General features: G+C 38.1%; 1 protein-coding gene across 2 annotated transcripts in view; it reads left to right on the top strand.

The window, feature by feature from the left end:
- sorl1 (sortilin-related receptor, L(DLR class) A repeats containing) overlaps positions 1-26,187 on the top strand; it is a 238,369-nt gene extending 212,182 nt beyond the window's left edge. The window contains exons 46-48 of one of the 2 annotated variants that reach the window (XM_085967698.1): positions 13,632-13,824; positions 16,810-17,019; positions 20,491-26,187. In XM_085967698.1, coding sequence (XP_085823824.1) covers positions 13,632-13,824; positions 16,810-17,019; positions 20,491-20,558 — 471 coding nt within the window. In that variant the 3' untranslated portion in view covers positions 20,559-26,187. Of the gene's footprint in view, positions 1-13,631; positions 13,825-16,806; positions 17,020-20,490 lie in introns of both variants that reach the window. The other variant, XM_085967697.1, reaches the window with a different exon arrangement.
- The last annotated feature ends 355 nt before the right edge of the window (positions 26,188-26,542 follow it).

Raw genomic sequence — 26,542 nt, 5'->3', positions numbered from 1 at the left:
GTGAGAATATAGTGTGTGTGTGAGAATATAGTGTGTGTGAGAATATAGTGTGTGTGTGAATATAATTGTGTGTGTGAATATAAGTGTGTGTGTGTGAATATAAGTGTGTGTGTATGTGTGAATATAGTGTGTGTGTGAATATAATGTGTGTGTGAATATGATGTGTGTGTGTGAATATATGTGTGTGTGTGAATATAATGTATGTGTGAGAATATAATGTATGTGTGAGAGAGTGAATATAATGTGTGTGTGTGTGAATGTGTGAGAGAGTGAATATAATGTGTGTGTGTGTGAATATAATTGTGTGTGTGTGTGAATATAAGTGTGTGTATGTGTGAATATGTGTGTGTGAATATAATGTGTGTGTGTGAATATAATGTGTGTGAATATAATGTGTGTGTGTGTGAATGTGTGAGAGAGAGTGAATATAATGTGTGTGTGAATATAATGTGTGTGTGTGAATATATATGTGTGTGTGAATATAATGTGTGTGTGTGTGAATGTGTGAGAGAGTGAATATAATGTGTGTGTGAATACAGTGTCTGTGTGAATATAGTGTCTGTGTGAATATAGTGTGTGTGTGAATAGTGTCTGTGAATATAGTGTGTGTGTGAATAGTGTGTGTGTGAATATAGTGTGTGTGTGTGAATATAGTGTGTGAATATAAGTGTGTGTGTGTGAATATAGTGTGAATATAGTGTGTGAATATAGTGTGTGAGAATATAATTGTGTGTGTATGTGTGTGAATATAATGTGTGTGAATATAATGTGTGTGAATATAATGTGTGTGAGAATATAATGTGTGTGAATATAATGTGTGTGTGTTTGTGAATATAATGTGTGTGAATATAATGTGTGTGTGTGTGAATAGTGTGTGTGAATATAGTGTGTGTGTGAATATAGTGCGTGTGAATATAGTGTGTGTGAGAATATAATTGTGTGTGTATGTGTGTGAATATAATGTGTGTGTTTGTGAATATAATGTGTGTGAATATAATGTGTGTGTGTGTGTGAATATAGTGTGTGTGTGAATATAGTGTGTGTGAATATAGTGTGTTTGTGAATATAGTGTGTGTGAATATAGTGTGTGTGTGTGAATATAATTGTGTGTGTGTATGTATATAATTGTGTGTGTGTGTGTGTGTATGTATATAATGTGTGTGTGTGTGAATATAAGTGTGTGTGTGTGAATATAATGTGTGTGTGTGTGAATATAGTGGCCTAGAAATTCATTATAGCCACTTTTGGGGTGGCAAAGTCGGGCGGCCGCTAAAAGTTTGCGCCCGGCGCAAAGTCGAGGCCACTTCGCCGATATTCAGTTGCATCACCCTAAGAGGTTGCTGCTGCGCTAAAACAGGCGATGCACGACTATCATTAGGCGCTAAGCCGGCAGCCCGGGGCGCTAACACCGGAAGTTGGGCGCAGGGCAGGTGCGGCGAGCTGCTGATTGCCGGCAGACACTCGCTCTTAAAGGGGGAGGGTGGATTTGTTTTTTTGACAGGCCGAGACTAGTGTATTTGTATTTTTGGGGACTCCTCCTCCTGAAGGAGGAGTGTTGCAAAACGGCTGCCTTTTCTACTGCAGGAGTGCCCTTTAATTTGCGCTCCCCGCGGCCCGCCTCGGCTGTGTACCGTTCCACTTCACAGTCGTTCGGGCCGCCAGGCGCACAATGGGGCGGCGCGAGTGAAGTTCCGGTTCCGGGCGCACAAAGGGCGTTGCACGACGAAATGACATCATGATATGAGCGCGCGCAATGACTTTGCGCCGGCGCTAAATGTCTACTGAAGTTGGGGCGAGGCGCAGATCGCGCTGCGCCCGGGCGCTAAGCGCCTAGCGCTCGAGATCTACTCCTAAGGCGCTAACGGCTGGCGCAGCCAACTGAATTTCTAGGCCAGTGTGTGTGTGTGAATATAGTGTGTATGTGTGAATATAATTATGTGTGTGTGTGTGAATATAATTATGTGTGTGTGTGTGAATATAATTGTGTGTGTGAATATAATGTGTGTGTGTGTGAATATAATGTGTGTGTGTGAATATAATGTGTGTGAATATAATGTGTGTGTGAATATAATGTGTGTGTGTGTGTGAATATAGTGTGTGTGAATATAGAGTGTGTGTGTGAATATGTGTGTGTATGTGTGTGAATATAGCATGTGTGTGTGAATATAATGTGTGAGAATAGTGTGTGTGTGTGTGAATATAATTGTGTGTATATGTGTGTGTGTGTGAATATAATGTGTGTGTGTGTAGATTGTGTGTGTGTGAATATAATGTGTGTGTGTAGATTATGTGTGTGAGAATAGTGTGTGTGTGAATATAATGTGTGTGAATATAATGTGTATGTGTGAATATAATGTGTTTGTGAATATAATGTGTGTGTGATAATGTGTGAGAGTGAATATAATGTGTGTATGAATATAATGTGTGTTTGTGAATATAGTGTGTGTTTGTGAATATAGTGTGTGTTTATGTGAATATAGTGTGTGTTTGTGTGAATATAGTGTGTGTGTGAATATAATGTGTGTGAATATAATGTGTGTGAGAATATAGTGTGCGTGAGAATAGTGTGTGTGTGAGAATATAGTGTGTGTTGTGTGTGAATATAATTGTGTGTGTGTATATGTGTGTGTATAAATGTGTGTGTGTGTGAAGATAATGTGTGAGAATATAGTGTGTGTGTGAATGTGTGTGTGTGTGTGTGAATATAATTGTGTGTGAATATAATGTGTGTGTGAATATAATGTGTGTGTGTGAATATAATGTGTGTGTGAATATAATGTGTGTGTGAATAGTGTGTGTGTGTGTGAATATAATGTGTGTGTGTGTGAATATAATGTGTGTGTGTGTGAAGATAATGTGTGTGTGTGTGAAGATAATGTGTGTGAGTGAATATAATGTGTGTGTGAGTGAATATAATGTGTGTGTGAATATAGTGTGTGTGTGATTATAATTGTGTGTGTGAATATATGTGTGTGTGAATATAATGTGTGTGTGAATATAATTGTGTGTGTGAATATAGTGTGTGTGAATATAGTGTGTGTGAATATAGTGTGTGTGAATATAGTGTGTGTGTGAATATAGTGTGTGTGTGAATATAGTGTGTGTGAGAGAATATAATTGTGTGTATGTGTGAGAATATAATGTGTGTTTGTGAATATAATGTGTGTTTGTGTGTGTGTGAATATAGTGTGTGTGTGAATATAATTGTGTGTGTGAATATAGTGTGTGAATATAGTGTATGTGTGTGAATATAATTGTGTGTGAATATAATGTGTGTGAATATAGTGTGTGTGAATATAGTGTGTGTGTGAATATTGTGTGTGTGAATATAGTGTGTGTGAATATAATTGTGTATGTGTGTGTGAATATAGTGTGTGTTTGTGAATATAGTGTGTTTGTGTGAATATAGTGTGTGAATATAATGTGTGTGTGTGTGTGTATGTGTGTGAATATAGTGTGTGTGTGAATATAGTGTGTGTGTGAATATAATTGTGTGTGTGTGTGTATATGTATGCGTGTGTGTGTATGTGTGTGTGTGAAGATAATGTGTGAGAATATAGTGTGTGTGAATATAAGCTGTGTGTGTGTAGATAATGTGAGAATATAGTGTGTGAATATAATGTGTGTGAGAATATGTGAGTGAATATAATTGTGTGTGAATATAATGTGTATGTGTGAATATAATGTGTGTGTGAATATAATGTGTGAATATAATGTGTGTGAGAGTGAATATAATGTGTGTGTGAGAGTGAATATAATGTGTGTGTGAATATAGTGTGTGTGTGAATATAATTGTGTGTGTGTGAATATAATGTGTGTGTGTATATAATGTGTGTGTGAATATAATTGTGTGTGTGTGAATATAGTGTGTTTATGTGAATATAGTGTGTGTTTATGTGAATATAGTATGTGTTTGTGTGAATATAGTGTGTAAATATAATTGTGTGTGTGAATATAATTGTGTGAATATAATTGTGTGTGTGAATATAATGTGTGAGAATATAGTGTGCATGTGAGAATAGCGTGTGTGTGAGAATATAGTGTGTGTGTGTATATATATGTGTATGTGTGTGTGAAGATTGAGAATATAGTGTGTGTGAATATAATGTGTGTGAATATAATGTGTGTGTGAATATAATGTGTGTGAGAGTGAATATAATGTGTGTGTGTGAATATAATGTGTGTGTGAATATAATGTGTGTGAGAGTGAATATAATGTGTGTGTGTGTGTGTATATAATGTGTGTGTGAATATAATCTGTGTGTGAATATAATTGTGTATGTGTCTGTTTATGTGAATATAGTGTGTGTTTGTGTGAATATAGTGTGTGTGTGTGAATGTGTGTGAATAATTGTGTGAGAATATAGTGTGTGTGTGTGTGAATATAATTGTGTGTGTGTGTGAATATTGTGTGTGAGAGTGAATATAATGTGTGTGTGTGAATATAGTGTGTGTGTGACGTGTGTGTGTGAATATAATGTGTGTGTGTGTGAATATGTGTGTGTGTGAATATAATGTGTGTGAATATAATTGTGTGTGAATATAATTGTGTGTGTGAGTGAATATACTGTGTGTGTGTGAATATAGTGTGTGTTTATGTGAATATAGTGTGTGTTTATGTGAATATAGTGTTTGTGTGAATATAGTGTGTGTGTGTGAATATAATGTGTGTGTGAATATAATGTGTGTGTGTGTGAATATAGTGTGTGTGTGAATATAATGTGTGAGAGTGAATATAATGTGTGTGTGTGAATATAGTGTGTGAATATAGTGTGTGTGAATATAATGTGTGTATGTGTGAATATAGTGTGTGTTTCTGTGAATATAGTGTGTTTCTGTGAATATAGTGTTTGTGTGAATATAGTGTGTGTGTGTGAATATAATGTGTGTGTGAATATAATGTGTGTGTGTGAATATAGTGTGTGTGTGACGTGTGTGTGTGAATATGTGTGTGTGTGAATATGTGTGTGTGTGAATATGTGTGTGTGTGAATATGTGTGTGTGTGAATATAATGTGTGTGAATATAATTGTGTGTGAATATAATTGTGTGTGAGTGAATATACTGTGTGTGTGTGAATATAGTGTGTGTTTATGTGAATATAGTGTGTGTTTATGTGAATATAGTGTGTGTGTGTGAATATAATGTGTGTGTGAATATAATGTGTGTGTGTGTGAATATAGTGTGTGTGTGAATATAATGTGTGAGAGTGAATATAATGTGTGTGTGAATATAGTGTGTGAATATGTGTGTGTGTGTGAATATAATTGTGTGTGTGTGAATATAGTGTGTGTTTCTGTGAATATAGTGTGTTTCTGTGAATATAGTGTGTTTGTGTGAATATAATTGTGTGTGAATATAATTGTGTGTGTGTGAATATAATGTGTGTGAATATAATGTGTGTGTGTGAATATAGTGAGTGTGTGTGAATATAGTGAGTGTGAATATAGTGTGTGTGAGAATATAGTGTGTGTGTGAATATAGTGTGTGAATATAGTGTGTGTGAATATAATGTGTGTATGTGTGAATATAATTGTATGTGTGTGTGAATATAAGTGTGTGTGTTTGTGTGAATATAGTGTGTGTGAATATAGTGTGTGTGAATATAATGTGTGTGTGAATATAATTGTGTATGTGTGTGAATATAGTGTGTTTTTCTGTGAATATAGTGTGTGTGAATATAGTGCGTGTGAATATAATTGTGTGTGTGTGAATATAATGTGTGTGAGAATATAGTGTGTGTGTGTGAATATAATTGTGTGTGTGTGAAGATAATGTGTGAGAGAATATAGTGTGTGTAGATAATGTGTGTGAGAATATAGTGTGTGTGAATATATGTGTGTGTGTGAATATAATGTGTGTGAGAATATAGTGTGTGTGTGAATATATGTGTGTGTGTGAATATAATGTGTGTGAGAATATGTGTGTGTGAATATAATTGTGTGTGTGAATATAATGTGTGTATGTGAATATAATGTGCGTGTGACTATAATGTGTGTGTGAATATAATGTGTGTGTGAGAGTGAATATAATGTGTGTGAATATAGTGTGTGTGTGAATATAATTGTGTGAATATGTGTGTGTGTGAATATAATGTGTGTGTGTGAATATAATGTGTGTGTGTGAATATAATGTATGTGTGTGAATATAATGTATGTGTGTGTATATAATTGTGTGTGAATATAATTGTGTGTGTGAATATAATTGTGTGTGAATATAATGTGTGTCTGTGTTTATGTGAATATAGTGTGTGTGAATATAGTGTGTGTGTGTGTGAATATAATTGTGTGTGAATATAATGTGTGTGAGAATATAGTGTGTGTATGAGAATATAGTGTGTGTGTGAATATAATTGTGTGAATATGTGTGTGTGTGAATATAATGTGTGTGTGTGAATATAATGTGTGTGTGTGAATATAATGTGTGTGTGTGAATATAATGTGTGTGTGTGAATATAATGTATGTGTGTGAATATAATGTATGTGTGTGTATATAATTGTGTGTGAATATAATTGTGTGTGTGAATATAATTGTGTGTGAATATAATGTGTGTCTGTGTTTATGTGAATATAGTGTGTGTGAATATAGTGTGTGTGTGTGTGAATATAATTGTGTGTGAATATAATGTGTGTGAGAATATAGTGTGTGTATGAGAATATAGTGTGTGTGTGAATATAATTGTGTGTGTATATATATGTGTATGAAGATTGTGTGAGAATATAATGTGTGTGTGTGAATATAATGTGTGTGTGAGAGTGAATATAATGTGTGTGTGTGAATATATGTGTGTGTGTGAATATAATCTGTGTGTGAATATAATTGTGTATGTGTGTGTGTTTGTGAATATAATGTGTGTTTGTGTGAATATAGTATGTGTGTGAATATAGTGTGTGTGTGTGTGTGTGAATATAATGTGTGTGTGAATAATTGTGTTTGTGTGAATATAATGTGTGTGTGTGAATATAATGTGTGTGTGTATGTGTGAATATAGTGTGTGTGTGAATATAATGTGTGTGAGAATATAGTGTGTTTGAATATTGTGTGAGAATGAATATAATTGTGTGTGTGTGAATATAATGTGTGAGAATATAGTGTGTGTGTGTGTGAATATTGTGTGTGAGAATGAATATAATGTATGTGTGTGTGAATATAATTGTGTGTGTGTGAATATAATGTGTGTGTGTGTGAATATAATGTGTGTGTGTGAACATAATGTGTGTGTGAATATAATGTGTGTGAATATAGTGTGTGTGAATATAGTGTGTGTGAATATAGTGTGTGTGTGAATATAACGTGTGTGTGTGAATATAAGGTGTGTATGTGTGAATATAATGTGTATGTGTGTGTGAATATGTGTGTGAATATGTGTGTGTGTGTGAATATAATGTGTGTGTGTGAATATAATGTGTGTGAATGTGTGTGTGAATATAATGTGTGTATGTGTGAATATAATGTGTGCGTGTGAATATTGTGTGTGTGAATATAATGTGTGTGTGTGAGAATATAAGGTGTGTATGTGAATATAATGTGTGTGTGAGAGTGAATATAATGTGTGTGTGTGTGAATATAATGTGTGAGAATGTGTGTGTGTGTGAATATAATGTGTGTGTGTGAATATAATGTGTGCGTGTGTGAATATAATGTGTGTGAATATAATGTGTGTGTGTGAATATAATGTGTGTGTGAATAGAATGTGTGTGTGAATATAGTGTGTGTGTGTGAATATGTGTGTGTGTGAATATAATGTGTGTATGCGTGAATATAATGTGTGCGTGTGAATATTGTGTGTGTGTGTGAATATAATGTGTGTGTGTGAATATAATGTGTGTGTGTGTGAATATAATGTGTGTGTGTATATAATGTGTGTGTGTGAATATAATGTGTGTGTGTGAATATAATGTGTGTGAATATAGTGTGTGTGTGTGTGTGAATATAATTTGTGTTAATATAATGTGTGTGAGTGAATATAATGTGTGTGAGAGTGAATATAGTGTGTGTGAATTTAGTGTGTGTGTGAATATAGTGTGTGTGTGTGAATATAATGTGTGTGAATGTGTGTGTGAATATAATGTGTGTGAATATAATGTGTGTGAATATAATGTGTGTGTGAATATAATTGTGTGTGTGAATATAATTGTGTGTGTGTGAATATAATTGTGTGTGAATATAATTGTGTGTGAGAATATAATTGTGTGTGAATATAATGTGTGAATATAGTGTGTGTGTGAATATAGCGTGTGTGAATATAAATTGTGTGTGTGAATATAATGTGTGTGTGTGAGAATATAATGTGTGTGTGAATATAATGTGTGTGTGAATATAATGTGTGTATGTGTGAATATAATGTGCGTGTGAATATTGTGTGTGAATATAATGTGTGTGAATATAATTGTGTGTGTGAATATAATTGTGTTGTGAGTGAATATAATGTGTGTGTGTGAATATAGTGTGTGTTTATGTGAATATAGTGTGTGTTTATGTGAATATAGTGTGTGTGTGAATATAGTGTGTGTTTGTGTGAATATTGTGTGTGTGTGAATATAATGTGTGTGAGAGTGAATATAATGTGTGTGTGTGTGAATATAGTGTGTGTGAATATAATGTGTGTGAATATAATGTGTGTGTGTGAATATAGTGTGTGTGTGAATATAATGTGTGTGAGAGTGAATATAATGTGTGTGTGAATATAGTGTGTGTGAATATGTGTGTGTGTGTGTGAATATAATTGTGTGTGTGTGTGTGTGAATATAGTGTGTTTCTGTGAATATAGTGTGTTTGTGTGAATATAATTGTGTGTGTGTGAATATAATGTGTGTGAATATAATGTGTGTGTGTGTGAATATAGTGAGTGTGTGAATATAGTGAGTGTGTGAATATAGTGTGTGTGAGAATATAGTGTGTGTGAATATAGTGTGTGACTATAGTGTGTGAATATAGTGTGTGTGAATATAATTGTGTGTGTGAATATAATTGTATGTGTGTGTGAATATAAGTGTGTGTGTTTGTGTGAATATAGTGTGTGTGAATATAGTGTGTGTGAATATAGTGTGTTTTTCTGTGAATATAGTGTGTGTGAATATAGTGCGTGTGAACATAGCGTGTGTGTGTGAATATAATGTGTGTGAGAATATAGTGTGTGTGTGTGAATATAATGTGTGTGTGACTATAATGTGTGTGTGAATATAATGTGTGTGTGAGTGAATATAATGTGTGTGTGAATATAGTGTGTGTGTGTGTGAATATAATTGTGTGTGAATATAGTGTGTGAATATGTGTGTGTGAATATAATGTGTGTGTGTGTGAATATAATGTGTGTGTGTGAATATAATGTATGTGTGTGAATATAATGTATGTGTGTGTATATAATTGTGTGTGTGAATATAATGTGTGTCTGTGTTTATGTGAATATAGCGTGTGTGTGAATATAGTGTGTGTGTGTGTGAATATAATTGTGTGTGTGAATATAATTGTGTGTGTGAATATAGTGTGTGTGTGAATATAATGTGAGAATATAGTGTGTGTATGAGAATATAGTGTGTGAATATAATTGTGTATATATGTGTGTATGAAGATTGTGTGAGAATATAATGTGTGTGTGTGAATATAATGTGTGTGCGAGAGTGAATATAATGTGTGTGTGTGAATATAGTGCGTGTGTGAATATAATCTGTGTGTGTGAATATAATTGTGTATGTGTGTGTGTTTGTGAATATAATGTGTGTTTGTGTGAATATAGTATGTGTGTGAATATAGTGTGTGTGTGTGTGAATATAATTGTGTGTGAATATAATTGTGTTTGTGTGAATATAATGTGTGTGTGAATATAGTGTGTGTGTGTGTGTGAATATAATGTGTGAGAATATAGTGTGTGTGTGAATATTGTGTGAGAATGAATATAATGTGTGTGAATATAATGTGAGAATATAGTGTGTGTGTGTGAATATTGTGTGTGTGAGAATGAATATAATGTATGTGTGTGAATATAATGTGTGTGTGAATATAGTGTGTGTGTGAATATAATTGTGTGTGTGTGTGAATATAGTGTGTGTGAATGAGTGTGTGTGAATATGTGTGTGTGTGTGAATATAATGTGTGTGTGAATATAATTGTGTGTGTGAATATAGTGTGTGTGAATATAGTGTGTGTGTGTGACTATAATGTGTGTGTGTGAATATAACGTGTGTGTGAATATAAGGTGTGTGTGAATATAGTGTGTGTGAATGTGTGTGTGTGTGAATATGTGTGTGTGTGTGTGAATATAATGTGTGTGTGAATATAATGTGTGTGTGAATATAATGTGTGTGAATGTGTGTGTGAATATAATGTGTGTGTGAGAATATAAGGTGTGTATGTGAATATAATGTGTGTGTGTGTGAGAGTGAATATAATGTGTGAGAATGTGTGTGTGAATATAATGTGTGTGTGTGAATATAATGTGTGTGAATATAATGTGTGTGAATATAGTGTGTGTGAATGAGTGTGTGAATATGTGTGTGTGTGTGAATATAATTGTGTGTGTGTGTGAATATAACGTGTGTGTGTGAATATAAGGTGTGTGTGAATAGTGTGTGTGAATGTGTGTGTGTGAATATGTGTGTGTGTGTGAATATAATGTGTGTGTGAATATAATGTGTGTGAATGTGTGTGTGAATATAATGTGTGTATGTGTGAATATAATGTGTGCGTGTGAATATTGTGTGTGTGAATATAATGTGTGTGTGTGAGAATATAAGGTGTGTATGTGAATATAATGTGTGTGTGAGAGTGAATATAATGTGTGTGTGAATATAATGTGTGAGAATGTGTGTGTGTGAATATAATGTGTGTGAATATAATGTGTGTGTGTGAATATAATGTGTGTGTGTGTATATAATGTGTGTGTGTATATAGTGTGTGTGAATGAGTGTGTGAATATGTGTGTGTGTGTGAATATAATGTGTGTGTGTGAATATAATGTGTGTGAATGTGTGTGTGAATATAATGTGTGTGTGTGAATATAATGTGTGTGTATATAATGTGTGTGTGTGAATATAATGTGTGTGAATATAATGTGTGTGTGAATATAGTGTGTGTGAATGAGTGTGTGAATATGTGTGTGTGTGAATATAATGTGTGTATGTGTGAATATAATGTGTGTGTGTGTGTATATAATGTGTGTGTGTGAATATAATGTGTGTGAATATAATGTGTGTGAATATAGTGTGTGAATGTGTGAATATGTGTGTGTGTGTGAATATAATGTGTGTATGTGTGAATATAATGTGTGCGTGTGAATATTGTGTGTGTGTGTGTGTGAATATAATGTGTGTGTGTGTGAATATAATGTGTGTGTGTGTGAATATAATGTGTGTGAATATAGTGTGTGTGTGTGAATATAATTTGTGTGTTAATATAATGTGTGAGTGTGAATATAATGTGTGTGAGAGTGAATATAGTGTGTGTGAATATAGTGTGTGTGTGAATATAATGTGTGTGAATGTGTGTGTGAATAGAATGTGTGTGTGTGTGAATATAATTGTGTGTGTGAATATAATTGTGTGTGAGAATATAATTGTGTGTGAATATAGTGTGTGTGTGAATATAGCGTGTGAATATAATGTGTGTGTGAATATAATGTGTGTGTGAGAATATAATGTGTGTGAATATAATGTGTGTGTGTGTGAATATAATGTGTGTATGTGTGAATATAATGTGTGCGTGTGAATATTGTGTGTGAATATAATTGTGTGTGTGTGAATATAATTTGTGTGTGTGTGAATAATTGTGTGTGTGTGAATATAATTGTGTGTGAATATAGTGTGTGTGTGTGAATTAGTGTGTGCGAATATAGTGTGTGTGTGTGTATGAGTATAGAGTGTGTGCATATAATGGGCTGGATTTTGTCAATGGGGATGTGATGGAGGCAGGACTCCCACTTTTTGGGTTGTAGTCCCGCCTCCATCGACTTGTGGCCAACCCACGCTATTTTCCCTTGATTTACCTTGTTAAGCCTGCCCAACGGGCCAATTAAGGGACACCTGGTTACTGGTGACATCAGTGATTGACATTTCATCTGTCAAGAGCTTTTGACAGATGCAAAATCAGCGTTTGACAGCTCTGTGAAGCTGTCAAACACTGACAGTCTGTCTTCTAACTTGAGTCCTTCTACTCAGACTCAGTTAGAGATCTCTCCAGATCAGAAAGCAGAGGCTGCAGCTTTTGACAGTTCAGCGGCCATTCTGCTTTCTGTGCCGCTGAACTGAGGGACTCCCGAGAACTGAAGGAAGGAAGGAAGCCTGTAGGAGAAAGTAAAGATAAGTAAAACTTATCAAAACACTTTACACTTATCTCACACACTTACCTCTGCACACATGCACCCATCGCTCACCTGCACAACGGACATCTCGACCCCTCCAAACCCTGCAGACCCACGGTCTGCCTTGCTAACTTGGCGTGGTTCGGAGCCGTCGGGAAGCCCACACTTCAGGGCTAAAAATAGGGATTAGGCAAAAAACTGCCTGTTAACTACCTGTTAACAGGAAGTTAATTGGCACGATTCCCCTTCCCGCCTTGGGGAGGCGGCTCCCAGCACAGGTCGGATACCCGCCTCCTGGGACATTGGCACGGGTTCCTGGCCCCCAGATTCTGCAATTTTCCCACCACTCCCGCCTCCACGGGGCTTGAAAATTTGAGCCGTGTGTGCATGCGTGTGCATGCAATGTGTATATAGTGTGTGCAATGTGTAGATATATCTGTACGGAAAGAGATATATGTGTATATTTTTAAGAAAAACAGAAGCCCGAGTAACTGGGAAATTGGTGCTCACGGTAACAACAAGTAATAAGGATGGCATCACATCACAGACGTGCATTGAAATAATAAAGTATCTGGCTAAAGGTTGTTCACCAGAATCACAGAAACGCCACAGTGCAGATAGAGGCCATTTCGGCCCATCGAGCCTGCACCGACACATATCCCACCCGATCCCCGTAACCCCTACACCAACACATATCCCACCCTATCCCCGTAACCCCACGTATTTAATCCCCCTAACACTAAGGGTCAATTTATGATAGCCAATCAACCTAACCCGCACATCTTTGGACTGTGGGAGGAAACCGGAGCACCCGGAGGAAACCCACGCAAACACGGGGAGAATGTGCAAACTCCACACAGACAGTCGCCCGAGGCCGGATTCGAACCCGGGTCTCTGGCGCTGTGAGGCAACAGTGCTAACCACTATGCCACCGTGCTGAATGATATAAAGCGTGAGTGCTAAACCGAAGTTTGCCCGTGACCGGGGCAGGTGTGCTCTATGGGAGATAGAACAGTGCCTTTTTGTTGCGCTTTTCACCGACCCAGAAATGTCATGTGGTGGAGGTTCAGGGTCTTGGTTCCCAAATCACTAAATTCCAGCTGCAGCTATTCTTCCATTTGTGTCTAACATTTTTGGTTGTTGAAGAGTTTTGCAGAGGCCTTCACTTCTGCTTTGTATGTGTTTTATATATAAAGTGCTGTACCCTTGGGGAGGGAGACGGAGGCAAAACTTTTGACCCATTGCCTTGTGAACTGCAGAATCTGCTGGAGGATGGCACCTAGAGAAATGGAGAGAAAACAGCAAAACTTAATACTTTGTCCTTTCTTTGACCTCAGGGTTATGAGATCCACATGTTTGATCATGTGACCAACACGACAGTATGTCTTGGGAATACAACGGAAAACATCTTCAAGATTTCCGATCTGAAGTTTGGCCACAACTACACGTTCACAGTGCGAGCCAGATGCTTGTACAATGGGCAGATTTGTGGTGAACCCGCTTCCCTGCTGTACGATGAACTTGGAAATGGTGAGGTCAAGAAAATTTGATAACTGATGCACTGAACACCAGAACGCAGCATTAAACTAATTCTCAGTTAGCCTGTAGAGCAAGGGTCTGATATGCAGTTAAAACAATGCTTGGCTTGGGTGCTGTATTTTCTTACAGCCAGCCAAGTATGCATGAGATATTTAAGGCCTACAGTATTGGCTTTGTCATTGTACCAAAGCGTGTTCAATTATGCAATTGTTCCTGCATAGAATCTTTACTTCACATGCAAATCAATACATAAATTGGACTAATACATGGAACGTTGCATGTGAACACCGAAGTGTTTTAATCCTAGAAATCATATTTTTAGTTTCTTCTCTGGGCCTTTTGCTTTTCAGTCTTACTTGCTGGCACAGACTCGATGGGCCGACTGGCCTCCTTCTGTGCTGTGCTATTCTATGATTTATAGTCAATGGGATAAATTTAGTCCTAGTTGTAGTATTGTCTTTTGTTCCAAAATGGTAGGATGAGTCTTTGGGGAGGGGCGGGTAGGGATCATACTGAGTTTTTGCTTTCCGTATTACAGTTCCAGCCTTTTTTTTGAATTTTATTCAATTTAAGTTTTTTTAAAATGTTAATTGTTTCGCTTCTCTCCACTCACAAGTACATGAGAAATGCTGAGCAACAATAAATTGGGTCTTGAAGAACAGTAACTTACGGTTTTCAGTTTCCAACTTCTCTCCCCAAAGCTGTGGATTACTGATTATTATTTTAGCCCCATCAGTGGTTTTAGTTTTTGTCTGCTCTCTCTATCTTAAATGTTACAGGAAACTTTCTGGTATCCGGCACTGACGGGACCGAGCTGTTGCCGTCCCATCAAAACTGCCGGAGAAACCAGCGCTAATGTTAAAACATACGGAGCTTCTGAGCTCCGTGTGAAGCAACAAACCCGGTTGCTTAGCAACAGCTTCAAAACAGTCGGCGTAGCTTGCAAGCGTCTCTGTAGCTAAGCAACAGCTTCAGCTAGACCTTGCAGAGCCTGACTGGAGAAAAAAAGCAACGAGAAGTAAAAAAACTTATCTGAACCGACTTCTGAATTTTGCCGGTGGATAGAGCTTTCCGGACATTTAACCTCCGGTTAAACAAAAGTTTCCTGTACTTTCATTTTAGTTTTGACTTGAAGAGATTTAGTTGTAATTTTAATTTAGTTCCAAAAGTTTTACTTAACTACTTTCCTCATTGGTTTTGTTCCTAGTTACTTTTGGGTGACTATCTGAATGATTTGTTTAAATCTATGCGAAAGCATCGGGGTTCTCTTTCCCTCACCCCCAGCCGCCACCACTTGTGACTTTGAATATTTTGAGTTTACCTTTGTCACAGTTGACGTATCTTCAGTGAGCTGCTGACGCAAATGGGCATCTCAAAGCTGTTAAGAATTAAGTGTGGAATGCATTACTTGTTTTAAACTTCAATCAACTTCAGTAAAATCTTGCTGGGAGAAAGTTGCTGCATAATATCTGATTAAGCGTACAGATCCATTACATATAGATGGGCTAGTTTCTGCAAAATTGCTTAAAGATGGAACTGCAGTTTCCATTTATCATCTGGAAAACTCTTCCACTTCTACATCCCAGCATTTATTTCATATTTGTACATTTTTTATTTATATCCTTGTGATTTGCTGCCTCTGTAAAATCCACCTTGCGTTGAAGCGGAAGGTAAAGCTCTAAAGCTAGTTTTTGTTGGTAAGTGCTCTCCATTGAGGACAATAGTTCTATTGAGTGCTTCTCTGGGAGCAGAGTTCTAATTATACAGTACCCTGATCGTTCTTAAAATAATAGACACTGGAATTTTCTTTTGGTAGAAATGTCATTTTTTGTATCTGCATGGAGCTTCTCGACTTGGGTCTCCCTGGCTGCTCAGCCTCTCTCTGACCGCCATTGAGTGGGGTGGGGGAGGCGTGCCCCCAGGGCAGCCACACTGAAAGCAGCGGAAGTGTAGCTGCGGCCCCTGGGAAACCGTGCCCAGCTAGTAGCACAATTTCCAGAGGCTGATGTCGGAGATGTCCTCGGGCTAATCGGAAGTTACACCGTTGTTTCCGATGGTGCCACTCGGAGACAGCCCCATATTGCCATCGTTCAGTGGCCTGGGATGGAGTGCCGAATCTAGGGCCGTCGCAACTCAAGAAATTTAAATTTTTACAGAAACTTCAAACAATGCTTATGAAGCATGATAGTTCTCTCGACAAAATGGGAGGGTACTTTGAACAAAAAGTACCCTTTTAATGACAGTGGTGTGACCAAAATGAACTAGTTAATTGAATTTTGAGCCACCAAATTGAATTGTCAAGCCACCAGATTTAGTGACTATGTGAAGGGTCTACAGTGGTTGAGCCTCTGGTAATAACTTGTGTTTCTCATTTTCAATTTTCATTTCTTGTGATTTAAGCACAACTTGCTTAAAACGCTGACTGTACACAGACCTAGAAAAATAAATTCATTTCCAAGTCTGACTGTACTGTAGCCTCCGGCTCGAACACTAGAGTACTGTGTAATTAGAAAACAGCATCTGACAAACACCTAATAGAGTTTTTCCAGAAAAGACAAAGTTGAAGAGTTAAACACTTCTGGGCAGTGTAGTCTGCATATACTTAAAATGTTAGTTTTATTAGGATTATAAAACAAAATCTTAAATGCAGGAAATCTGAAACAAATACTGGAACTGATCAGCAGGTCAGTCAATACAAAAGTAAAAGAGAGGTGCACATCTTTGGTATCGGCCTTTTAGAAGCCAGTTTTGATGTAAGGTTCCACTCAGTGTTAACTTATCTTTCGCTTTCAGGTGGTGACAGACCTGTTGTGCATTTGCAGGATTTTCTGTTTTACTTGTTTTCCTGATCTTTGTTGCCAATTTGTTGATGGGCTAAAAATGATGCATATTTGAAGTTCTCTTTAAGTGGGTCACTAGATTGAAATAATGCTCGCTAAATTCTGGTTTGTTTTTTTTCTTCGGCATTCCCAGCAGCAGATTCATCAGCTTCCAAAAGTCCCAAATCTACAGATGTCGCAGCCATCGTGGTGCCAGTAATGTTCCTGCTACTTGTGATATTGGGCATCGGCTTCGTTGTGTTATATGTCCGACATCGGAGGCTCCAGAACAGCTTTACAGCTTTTGCCAATAGTCACTATAATTCCCGATTAGGATCAGCTGTGTTTTCTTCAGGCGACGAGCTAGGTAAGGGTTTGCTCTGTTAAAAATATTGCATGCATAGAACAGCTTTGTCGCAGCTTTGCATCGCTATCCCATCATACATTAAGATGAAATGCCACCAAATTCGCACCCTGGGGTTTTACTTTATTAACCTGTTACCGGAGCTCACGCTATATTACAAAGCATTGTATTGCTGTTAAGAATGATTCCAGACCCCAAGTATGTGGCCATGGCCTCTCCATCCAAATGAAAGACCGCAACCTGATGTTTGTAATGTTTCTTTTCAAAATAGAATGTGGGTGTTCTATTTTGTTGCCCCCTTTCTCCCCAGTTCCTGCAGTGTTTCTGGGGGAACAGTTTGTGAAACAGCATGACCTATGTGTTGCTGATAATTTGCGTGCAAATATTTGGCATGTTTTAAATTAATTTTTTCATTAAATTCTATTTCCTCTTGATTTTTAAGACTTCCCCCTCCTACATCATTTATCTTCCCCCAACTGAGGGGCCAAGTAACCTGTCCCTTAACTTGTACGTGCCTCTTTTCAATTGACTACAAAGGTTATCCAGAGCAGACCAAGATGCTTGCCTTCAGATTTTCTTCCCTGCTCTTGTGGAAAAAGTATTTGGCCTTTTCTTGGTGTCGCCCTGAAAATGCAGTTAGGATAAGGATCTTGCTGTATAGAGAATCCTGGCACAGACTATATCCCATCATGATGCAGCGTGCTGCTCAAGTGTGGTGCAGCCCATATCCTCAAATCTGAACTCAATGTCGTAAGTGTTGTCCCTTCACCAGTTACTGGGTTTCTGTTTCAAAGTGAACACTCTCTGGATGTGTTTCGCTCACAGGTTTGTAAGCTGTACATCACCTCAAAATGTTACTTCATATCGTCTCTTGGGTTGCTTTTTGAAACTGGTGTTTGATGAGAGTGCATCTGTGAGCAATCTGCACTTCACTGCTGACTTAGCACCTCAGGAACTGGAAACACTTTACCAAATATCCTCCAGACTGGATGATTGAATCCCTCTCACATTATTGGGGGGTCACACTGCGACCATGTCTGTGCCCACAAAGTATAAGTTAATCGCCTCTAACCACACACAGGGCTCACTTTTAAGAAGTCGGCACAGATGGAATTTTCCTTTAGGGTGTGAATGACCTCTCGCTTCAATTATTATGTTACATTTATGCCATTCTGAATGTTAGTTTTAAAATGTTCATTTTCACCATTATAAAACAATCAACCAATGCAAACTGGATATTCAGATCAGCTGAACATTTATCTCAAAGCACTGGTTGTAAACACTTTGGGACGTCTTGAGGATGTGAAAGGCCATTCTAGGAAATTGTTTGTTTGTTTTCTTTTTTCTTTGTCTCTTTTTTCTGTGTCAGACTTGGCTCGGAGTTCAAGGGTTGTAGGTTAAAACCCTACTCTAGAGACTTCACATAATCTTCGCTGGCACGTCACTGTATTGCTGAGCGAGTGCTGCACTGTCCGAGGTATTTTTGAATGTGATGTTAAACTGAGATGGGCATAAAAGATCGCATGAAAAGATTCGAAGAGGAGCAGGGGAGTTCTCCCAGTGTCCTGACCAGCATTTATCCCTCAACCGACGCTACTAAAGACTGATTATCTGGTCACTTACCTCATTTCTTAAGTGGGACCTTGCTGTGTGAAAGTTGGCTGCCGTGCTTGCCTATATTACAGTACACTTCAAAAATACTTCAATGGCTGTGAAGTGCTTTGGGACGTCCTGAGGAGATTGTGAAAGGCGCTATATAAATGCAAGTTTGTTCTGTCCGTCTCTCTGACCTCTCGCCAATTTTCATTATAGTGGCAAAGAATAGAAATACTAATTCAATGTTCTGCTCGGTGAGTTTATTCCACTGAGTATTCTCACCCTTCCAGGCACGACCCTTGAATTTCCTGCACTAACATTCATTTCAAAAAGAATTGTTTGCACTTGTATAATGCCTTAAATATAGAAAAGATGTCGCAAGGTACTGTAATGGGGGTTTGGGGGCGGGGCACGGGGCGGTGGTGGGATCAGATGGTAGGGTTGATGAAAGTTGATGAAATGTGTGCTTAGTCGCTGGTGGATTCTGCTCTCCCAGACCGCTTCATCTCACCGACAATAACACTGAACCAGGTGTTGCAAAATCCTATTGAAAAAATGCTCTTGAGGTTAGCTGTTCTGTTGTTGAATTAAAGCTAAGGATTTAGAAAGGGAAGGTCCTGCCTGACCAATTGGCTTGACCTCTGAGGAAGTTGCAACCTGTGGACTGTGGAAAGCCCGATGACATAGTGTAATATGGCTTCCAAAAGGCTCTCGCGAAAGAGCCACACGAAAGGCTGTTAAACTCAAGTCTGTGGGGATTCAGATTAATCCCTGGTAATGGATAATAGACTGGCTGAAACATAGGAAACAATATACTACTCATTTGAAAAGGTGTAGTGTATGGGGAGCCCAAGGCTCAGTGTTGGGACCACTGCTATTCCTAATTTATATAAATTATATAAGATCAGAGGAGGTAATGAATTAACTTAATAGCACCTGGTCGCCAAGAAACAAGAGATATTGAGGTGCTGGAGGCAGTACAGAGAATAGCCAAGAGATTAATCCCAAGTGTCTGGTATCTCAGTGATGGGGGAAGACTGGAGACTTTGGCTTTTCAGCCTGGAAAGGTGTTTGAGATTATTTTAGTGGTTTGATTGTTAACGATATAGATAAAGTTAACCGGGAGCATTATTTTAAATTAAAGTGTGGGAGTAGAACAAAGAGACACAGGTTCAAACCAATAAAAGATCATTTTAGGACTGGTCAGGAAACTCTACTTGATAGTGATTAACGTGTGGAACAGACATCCAGATAGAGTAGTGGAGGCGAAAACCCTGGAATCATTTCAAGAAGCAATTGCTGCTCCAATGGGGCGACATTAGGATCTATCTGGGTGGTTGAATTAAGATGTGCCAAATGGCCTTGCTCCTCCATCATTATCTTGCAACGTCCAGTTGAGTGAGTGAGCTAATTGCTACCTGGCTATTTTGGTGGTGAACAGCCACGTCTTTCTCTGTTCAAGGCCTCAGAAGCAACAGCAGATTTTCTCCCCCCCCCCCCCCCCCCCCCCAAAAAGTTACCAATTTAGCTGCACACTTTTAAAGATGCCAGAGTACTAAGTCGCACATAAATGACAAAAACCTGGTGGTTTCAGCTCATCTCCCTGGTTTTCTGCCCAACCCAATTCTGCCACAGCCATTAATTGAGATTGGGAAACACCTCCATTGTGTTGAAAATATTCGCAGAATGATGCAAAAACTGGTTGCATTCGTGCTAGTAGCAGTTTGAAAACGGGGCCTTTGCACTAGAGACTACATTGACACTTCTGTACTCAAGAACTAAACACTTGGGGGAGGAGTGAATTTTTTCATTTGTTTCTTATAGATTGTTTTTCACTCACTGGGCTGTTGGTGTTCACTTTTTTTTCCCCTCCCTTAGGCGATGATGATGAAGATGCACCATTGATTAACGGTTTTTCAGATGACGTACCGATGGTGATTGCATGAGGACCTTGCTGCAAACCAAGCAAGAATTCTTCTCAGAAGTCTCAGCAACAGGAGAAAAAAAACCTTTAAAAAAAAAATGCACTTTTCTGAGTTGCAATACATTATTTTTATATGGACCAAAATGTAGACTTTATTGCAATGTGCTGTGATACCTGGGTATACGGTACAGTCCTGGTCCCTGACTGTCGGCTTTTGCACAGCTGTGTTTGGTTCTCTGTCTTCAGGCACCAATTAATTTTCAGGTTATTTGCTTGGTGGATGTTACAGCTGCAACCCCTCTTTCTGATGGTCTACAGACTGCATTATCTGTAAAGTTTAATCTTCTTGAGTTCAAATCTGATTTTTCCAAGACAAAATGTTAAAAAAAAAATCATATTTAAAAACTATAGGATTATTGGTAAAAAAAAAAATTGCTCAAAAGATTTTAACACAAAATTTATACTAATACCAAGTCAATTGAATTTGCCAAATGGTCTTAATGTAAAATTAAAATTTTGCTTTTAAATACCAGCAGGGAAAATCTGACCCATTGTGCAACTAAAATCTTCTACTCAAGTTGAATGTTTCAATTGGGCAGTGCATTTAATATTTTCACTGTTTTCTTGTGTGAGGTTTGTATGATATCACCATTTTAAAATAATCAATTGATCAAATAATAAATCTAAAATAATGTGGGGAGAGTTTTGGCAAATTACAATATAATTAACAAATTTTGTTTCAACACACAAAGTAGCAAATGTCGGCCACTTTAACATACCTCATTTTGCCTACAATTGGAATTTGTATGGATTCCATGGTTGAATTACTGTGACTTCAATACCCTTCTTGCATAGCCCAACAAGGTACAGTTTCACAATAACCTCAGGTTGCATGCTTGATTGAAGCTGGCATAGAATCATAGAATGATACAGCACAGAAGGAGGCCATTCGGCCCATCGTGCCTGTGCCGGCTCTTTGAAAGAGCTCGCCAATTAGTCCCGTAGCCCTGCAATTTTTTTCCCTTCAAGTATTTATCCAATTCCCTTTTAAAAATTATTATTGAATCTGCTTCCACCGTCCTTTCAGGCAGCGCATTCCAGATCACAACAATTCGCTGCGTAAAAAAATATTCTCCTCCTCTCCCCTCTGGTTCTTTTGCCAGGAAGTTGCTGAATGAATGAACGAACCACTTCACTGCAGAGTATTTTTCTTTCAAAGGAGGGCTGTAGTCCTAAAAACGAAAGCCTATAGATTTACCTTGTGCGACTGATGCCTTCAGTCAGAAGGAAAAGTGCCAAAAGATCTAACCCATAATTCAGTAAAAAAAAAAGTTTTAATATTCCCAAATCCTTTACCTCAGTTTAAAAAAACCATCCAGCTGCATGGGTTCTTAGAAACATTAGCTGAGACGTGGTTTTTTTTTTTTGCCTGGATGTCGGATCGCCTTCCAGAATCTCACTTCAGCCACAAAGCTCCATATCTGCCAATCTCTTGCACCTTCGAGCTAGACGCGGTTGTCTGAAGTGCCCGCTAATTGATGGCAGTGGAACAGCAACTCTTTTGGTTGGCTTTAGGCCCCTTTGTGCCCCTTTCACCAGGGCACAGCTGCAAACTGGAATTGTTGGGAGCCCAAGAACTTGTATATGAGCAGAAACATCAAACAAATGGCCCCACCTTGTTGGTCTTGCAATTCGCTTTGACTAATGACTGAAATAGAGCTGTCCTTTATAAAATTACCTTCAGTCTCTCAAAGACCAGCAATTATTGTGCTTTCTGAATTCAATTGGATGATTTTTTTTAATGTATTTGTTATAGGAAGAGTTTCCCATCAGGGCACTTGAAATGCAGACTTTTTTTTAATGAGAAGCATTAATAGGATGAGGTGAATTGCCTGGAAAATGGACTATAAAATAAAAACCAAGTGCTGGAAATGCACAACAGCTCAGGACCTGAAAGAGAGGTTAGCATTTCATCAGGAGAGAATCTAATGCACACACAAATATTACCCTGCCTTTTCTCTTTCCGATGCTGACCAACCTGCTGTGTGTTTCCAGTGTTTCCTGTTTTTTCTTTCAGATTTTCAGCATCTGCCTAGTTCCACTCCCCCACCCCCCGCACAGCTCTGAAAATTAGCCGTACTGCCAACACTGCTGCGTAAACGCACTTGGACCCCTGGACTATAACTGTAAATTTAAATTGCGTTCATCCTTGTGACTGGAATAAATTAAGGAACTTGCACAAACTACATCTTTCGAAATTTACGCTTTTTAACTCCCATTACAAAAAAGGGGGGGGGAACTCATTTTTTTTAAAAAACAACAACTTTGCTGCAGGGAGATTTGGTAAATTCAATGGCTGATATTTTTGAACTTGGCATTCAGGTAGAGCTTAGTATTAGTAGTAGAATTGGTTTTAATTGTCCATAGCTCTTAATGTTGGAGGCTGTACTGTGATGATATATGTTTAAATGGTGATTTTGGGACCAGAAGATTGAGTTTGGATTAGTAGCTTTAGAGTTCATATTAATGAGGTGTGGTGGTAGTTCGGCCATCAGAAAGAGTGCAGCTTCAGTTTGGAATCCATTACAAGGCTGCCGGCAGTTGCCAATTCTGCATCTTTTTCTGATCATGGTTTCAACATATTAATGAAGTTGTAATTGTTTGTTCTTCCTGTTGGTAAAGGATGTGCAGAAGGGTCTAGTTCCCCAAATCTTACACAAGTACCCAACACGCGCTGCAAGTTGGTAATTATTCCCTCCAATGGGCCAAATATTCAGGAGAGCAAACTCCCAAAAAACTTCACATGGCTTTAATTTGGTATTTCCCTGCTTATCTTTCGACCCCCTGCTGTAAAGGACAAGGGAATGTTTGTGATTTTGGTAAAAGGCCAAATGCAAAATCCACAAAAATAAGGTCCAATGAAAATTTCCCAACTTCCAGTGCACTAGATGGCTGCAGTTCTTAAAGCATTGTCCGTCAGATCTACAAGCCTCACCTATTCCAGCCCAAATTGAAATTGGCTTGCTGTGTCAGACTGGAGCAAAATATCTGATCTTAAACCAAACTGCAGAATCTTCCAACTTATTCCCTCATAATTGGTACAGCGTGTGTGAAGGATTTACAGCTATTTCCCCAGGTTTTAATAGTTTTTGTCTTGACGGCTGTTATGAATCATGTTACTGAAAAACTTAGACTACCCAGATCTAATGTAGATCAATTCACTCCAAATCTCTCCGTATCTATACTGCATGTAATTCTCCATTTTTGTTTCCATAATTTAGTTTGTCACTGGAAAGTGGATCAACTCTAATATTCCGTGTGCAAAACAAATGCAGCTAATGTTCAAATTCTATTATGGAGAAGCAGCAAAAATAAATGTCATAGGAAAAGTAGAGGACTGGCCAGATAATTGCAATTGATTCCTTTTGAAAGTATCTTTATAGTTGCTAGGAATTGGTCTAATTAGTAATGCACATTTCCACTCTCCATTAAAAGCCCTCAATACTTTATTTGTAAAGCACAGCCTCTGAAACCCAGCACCATGTCCGCACTCCAAGTCAAAGTCTACTGCATGGCTGACTGTTCAAAGCAGAACAAAAAAGGGGCAAAGATCCACCGTTTATTATGAGCATTGACATGCATTACAGAGAGAGAGATGTTTCATCACTGCAGCTTGGTCAGGATGGCAAGTTGAGCACAGGAAACTCTCGATTTACCGGCACCCAAACAACCGGAAATCTCGGTTAACCGGCAAAATTCAGGAGTGGGTTCAGTTAAGTTTTTCTTCATATTAGTGGCTGTTTCTTGATTCTTGGCTGTGTAATCGGGGGTTCCTGCACTTGTTGCTAAGCAACAGGGACGCTTGGTCTGTGGCCGGGCTTCTTGCACCTGTTGCTAAGCAACAGGGAAGCCTGGATTTGTTGCTGTGTACGGCGCTCTCGTACCTTTTAACTATACCTCTCTGTAATCCGGACTTTTTGATAAACCGGCACCACGCTGGTCCCGTCGGTGCCGGATAAAAGAGTTTCCTGTAATACACGTAGAAGAGTTGCTTTCGAGTAAGCTGGCCTATGACTCAAGATTTCATGCATGGTGTAAATGCAAGCACCCCTTTAACTATTGCCAAACTCCGTTTAAATTTGTAAGTTGATCTTTTATACACAGGGCCCTACTACTTCACCAGATTCTTTCCCTTTAAGTGAGATATTAGCAGCTCCTTAGGAGTGTTAGAGATGGAGCATCTGCCTGCATTGTGGTGAGTGTTTATGCTGCTAAGTATAAAAGACCTACTTAGCAAGGTTTCTAACTATAATTTTGCTAAATTAAAGGGATTTGCCTGTATAAACAAATAGCTGAATTGCTCAGGTCTTTTTTCAAATCCATCTTTTTTTTTAAAAAGGGGGGTCAAAGTGTATACTTTGGGTCGCACTAGCTCAGAGCCTTGTTCACATCCCTACTGTCTGATTATGTTGAACGTGATCAGAACTTGTGTGGCATTTTGTCAAACATGCATGTTTTGAAGGAAAAAGAAAATGCTGTTTCTGTAATCGTGTTTCCTCCCCACTTTATCATCCCTAGCTGGAAAACCCATTACATGATTGTTGGCAACCCGCTGTCTTATGTTAAAGCAGCTTCAGTGTGTGGTAGTGTTTAGTCGTCCTGTGTTGTAGTCACTATATGAAATGGAGTCTTTTTTTTATATTGATCTGTAATTTTTGCATTTTATTTAAGTCACGTGAATGTACTATTTTACTGCTGGGTGCATAGGAGGGAAAATTCCAGCAGGGCTGCTTATTTTTAACATATGGTACTACTTTTTTTAATTTTCCTATGTTTTCATTTAATTTCTTGCCTTAAAACTGGAGTTTTTTTTAAGAAAATGCTTAAAAGCCTTTAAATCATTCTGCCATATCTGCCTTACTGAGTAAAACTTAAGTGTCTGTATTTTTGTGCATCAGCCTTCAATAACTCCCGCACTCCCCACCATCGAATTGCACATATGGATGGATACACAGGCTCCACTCTTCATCAGCCAGCCACCAGGGCTTGAGTGGTTTTAGTGTATTCTTTTTGCTTCATTTTTAAAAAAATCGATTGCTTCAACTTGTAGAGAAAGATAATGCATATCAAATTCCAAAGTTGCAGATTGTACAATGCACAGTGTACAACAATGGGGTGTTTTGTATAAATGGAAAATATGTTTTTAAAAAGAAATGTAAATTTTTGGGAAATATTGCTGTGGATCTATTTTTATGTTTGGTAGTGTTCAGAGATCAACGAAAGCACAGAGTAGACTGCATGGGGATGTGGAGGGTACCTCTGTATATAACGACTACACGAGTCTTGTGTCTAGCATTATGTTCTATGTAAAAAAAAAAAAAATGCAACGAAACAAACCTTGAATTAAGCATAGCTGTGCCAGAAATCATCAAAATTAGTGGTACTAAAGATGTCCGGTTCTGATTTTTCACATTGTGTTTTTGATTTTCAGGCTGTTGTGCTGTGAGACTTTGCACTAATAGAATGTTGGACAAATTGTATAACAAACCTCTAATTCTTTAATCACCTATTGCTGTACACTTTCGGAAGGGGTGCCATGTGCTTTAAATGTGGATTTTTTTTCACTTAATAAATTTCACTTGGGTCAAGAATTTTAGGAGTCTTACCATTTTACCTACGTGTTCAGTCCCAGGTATTGTATTAGGCGGTTCCTCACTACCCCTGCCCCTAGTTATCCTGCGTTTTTTGCTGTTTTAGTTTCCTGCCCAACTGCATTCTTTCTCTTCCACTGTCCCTCTGCAATTTCAGCCCCCCCCCCCCAACATTTTCTCCCCTTCTCACTTGAAAGAATGAACTCCTTGTTTGATTAATGTTGGCAGCCCTGTTGCCTATTGTCCAGCAACCATTTGTCATGTGTGGCCCTAGATGGTGAGCATCAGTAGGCTATTCAAACATCTTTGGAGGAGTGCAAACGTACAAGACCGTAGCACAATCTGTGTTCACTCA

This window comes from Somniosus microcephalus, chromosome 26 (genome assembly GCF_052327205.1).
Source record: "Somniosus microcephalus isolate GS21.2 chromosome 26, FLI_Smic_1.0, whole genome shotgun sequence".
Lineage (NCBI taxonomy): Eukaryota > Metazoa > Chordata > Chondrichthyes > Squaliformes > Somniosidae > Somniosus > Somniosus microcephalus.
The sequence above is the reverse complement of the archived record's forward strand: the minus strand, read 5'-3'. Positions and strand labels throughout refer to the sequence as shown.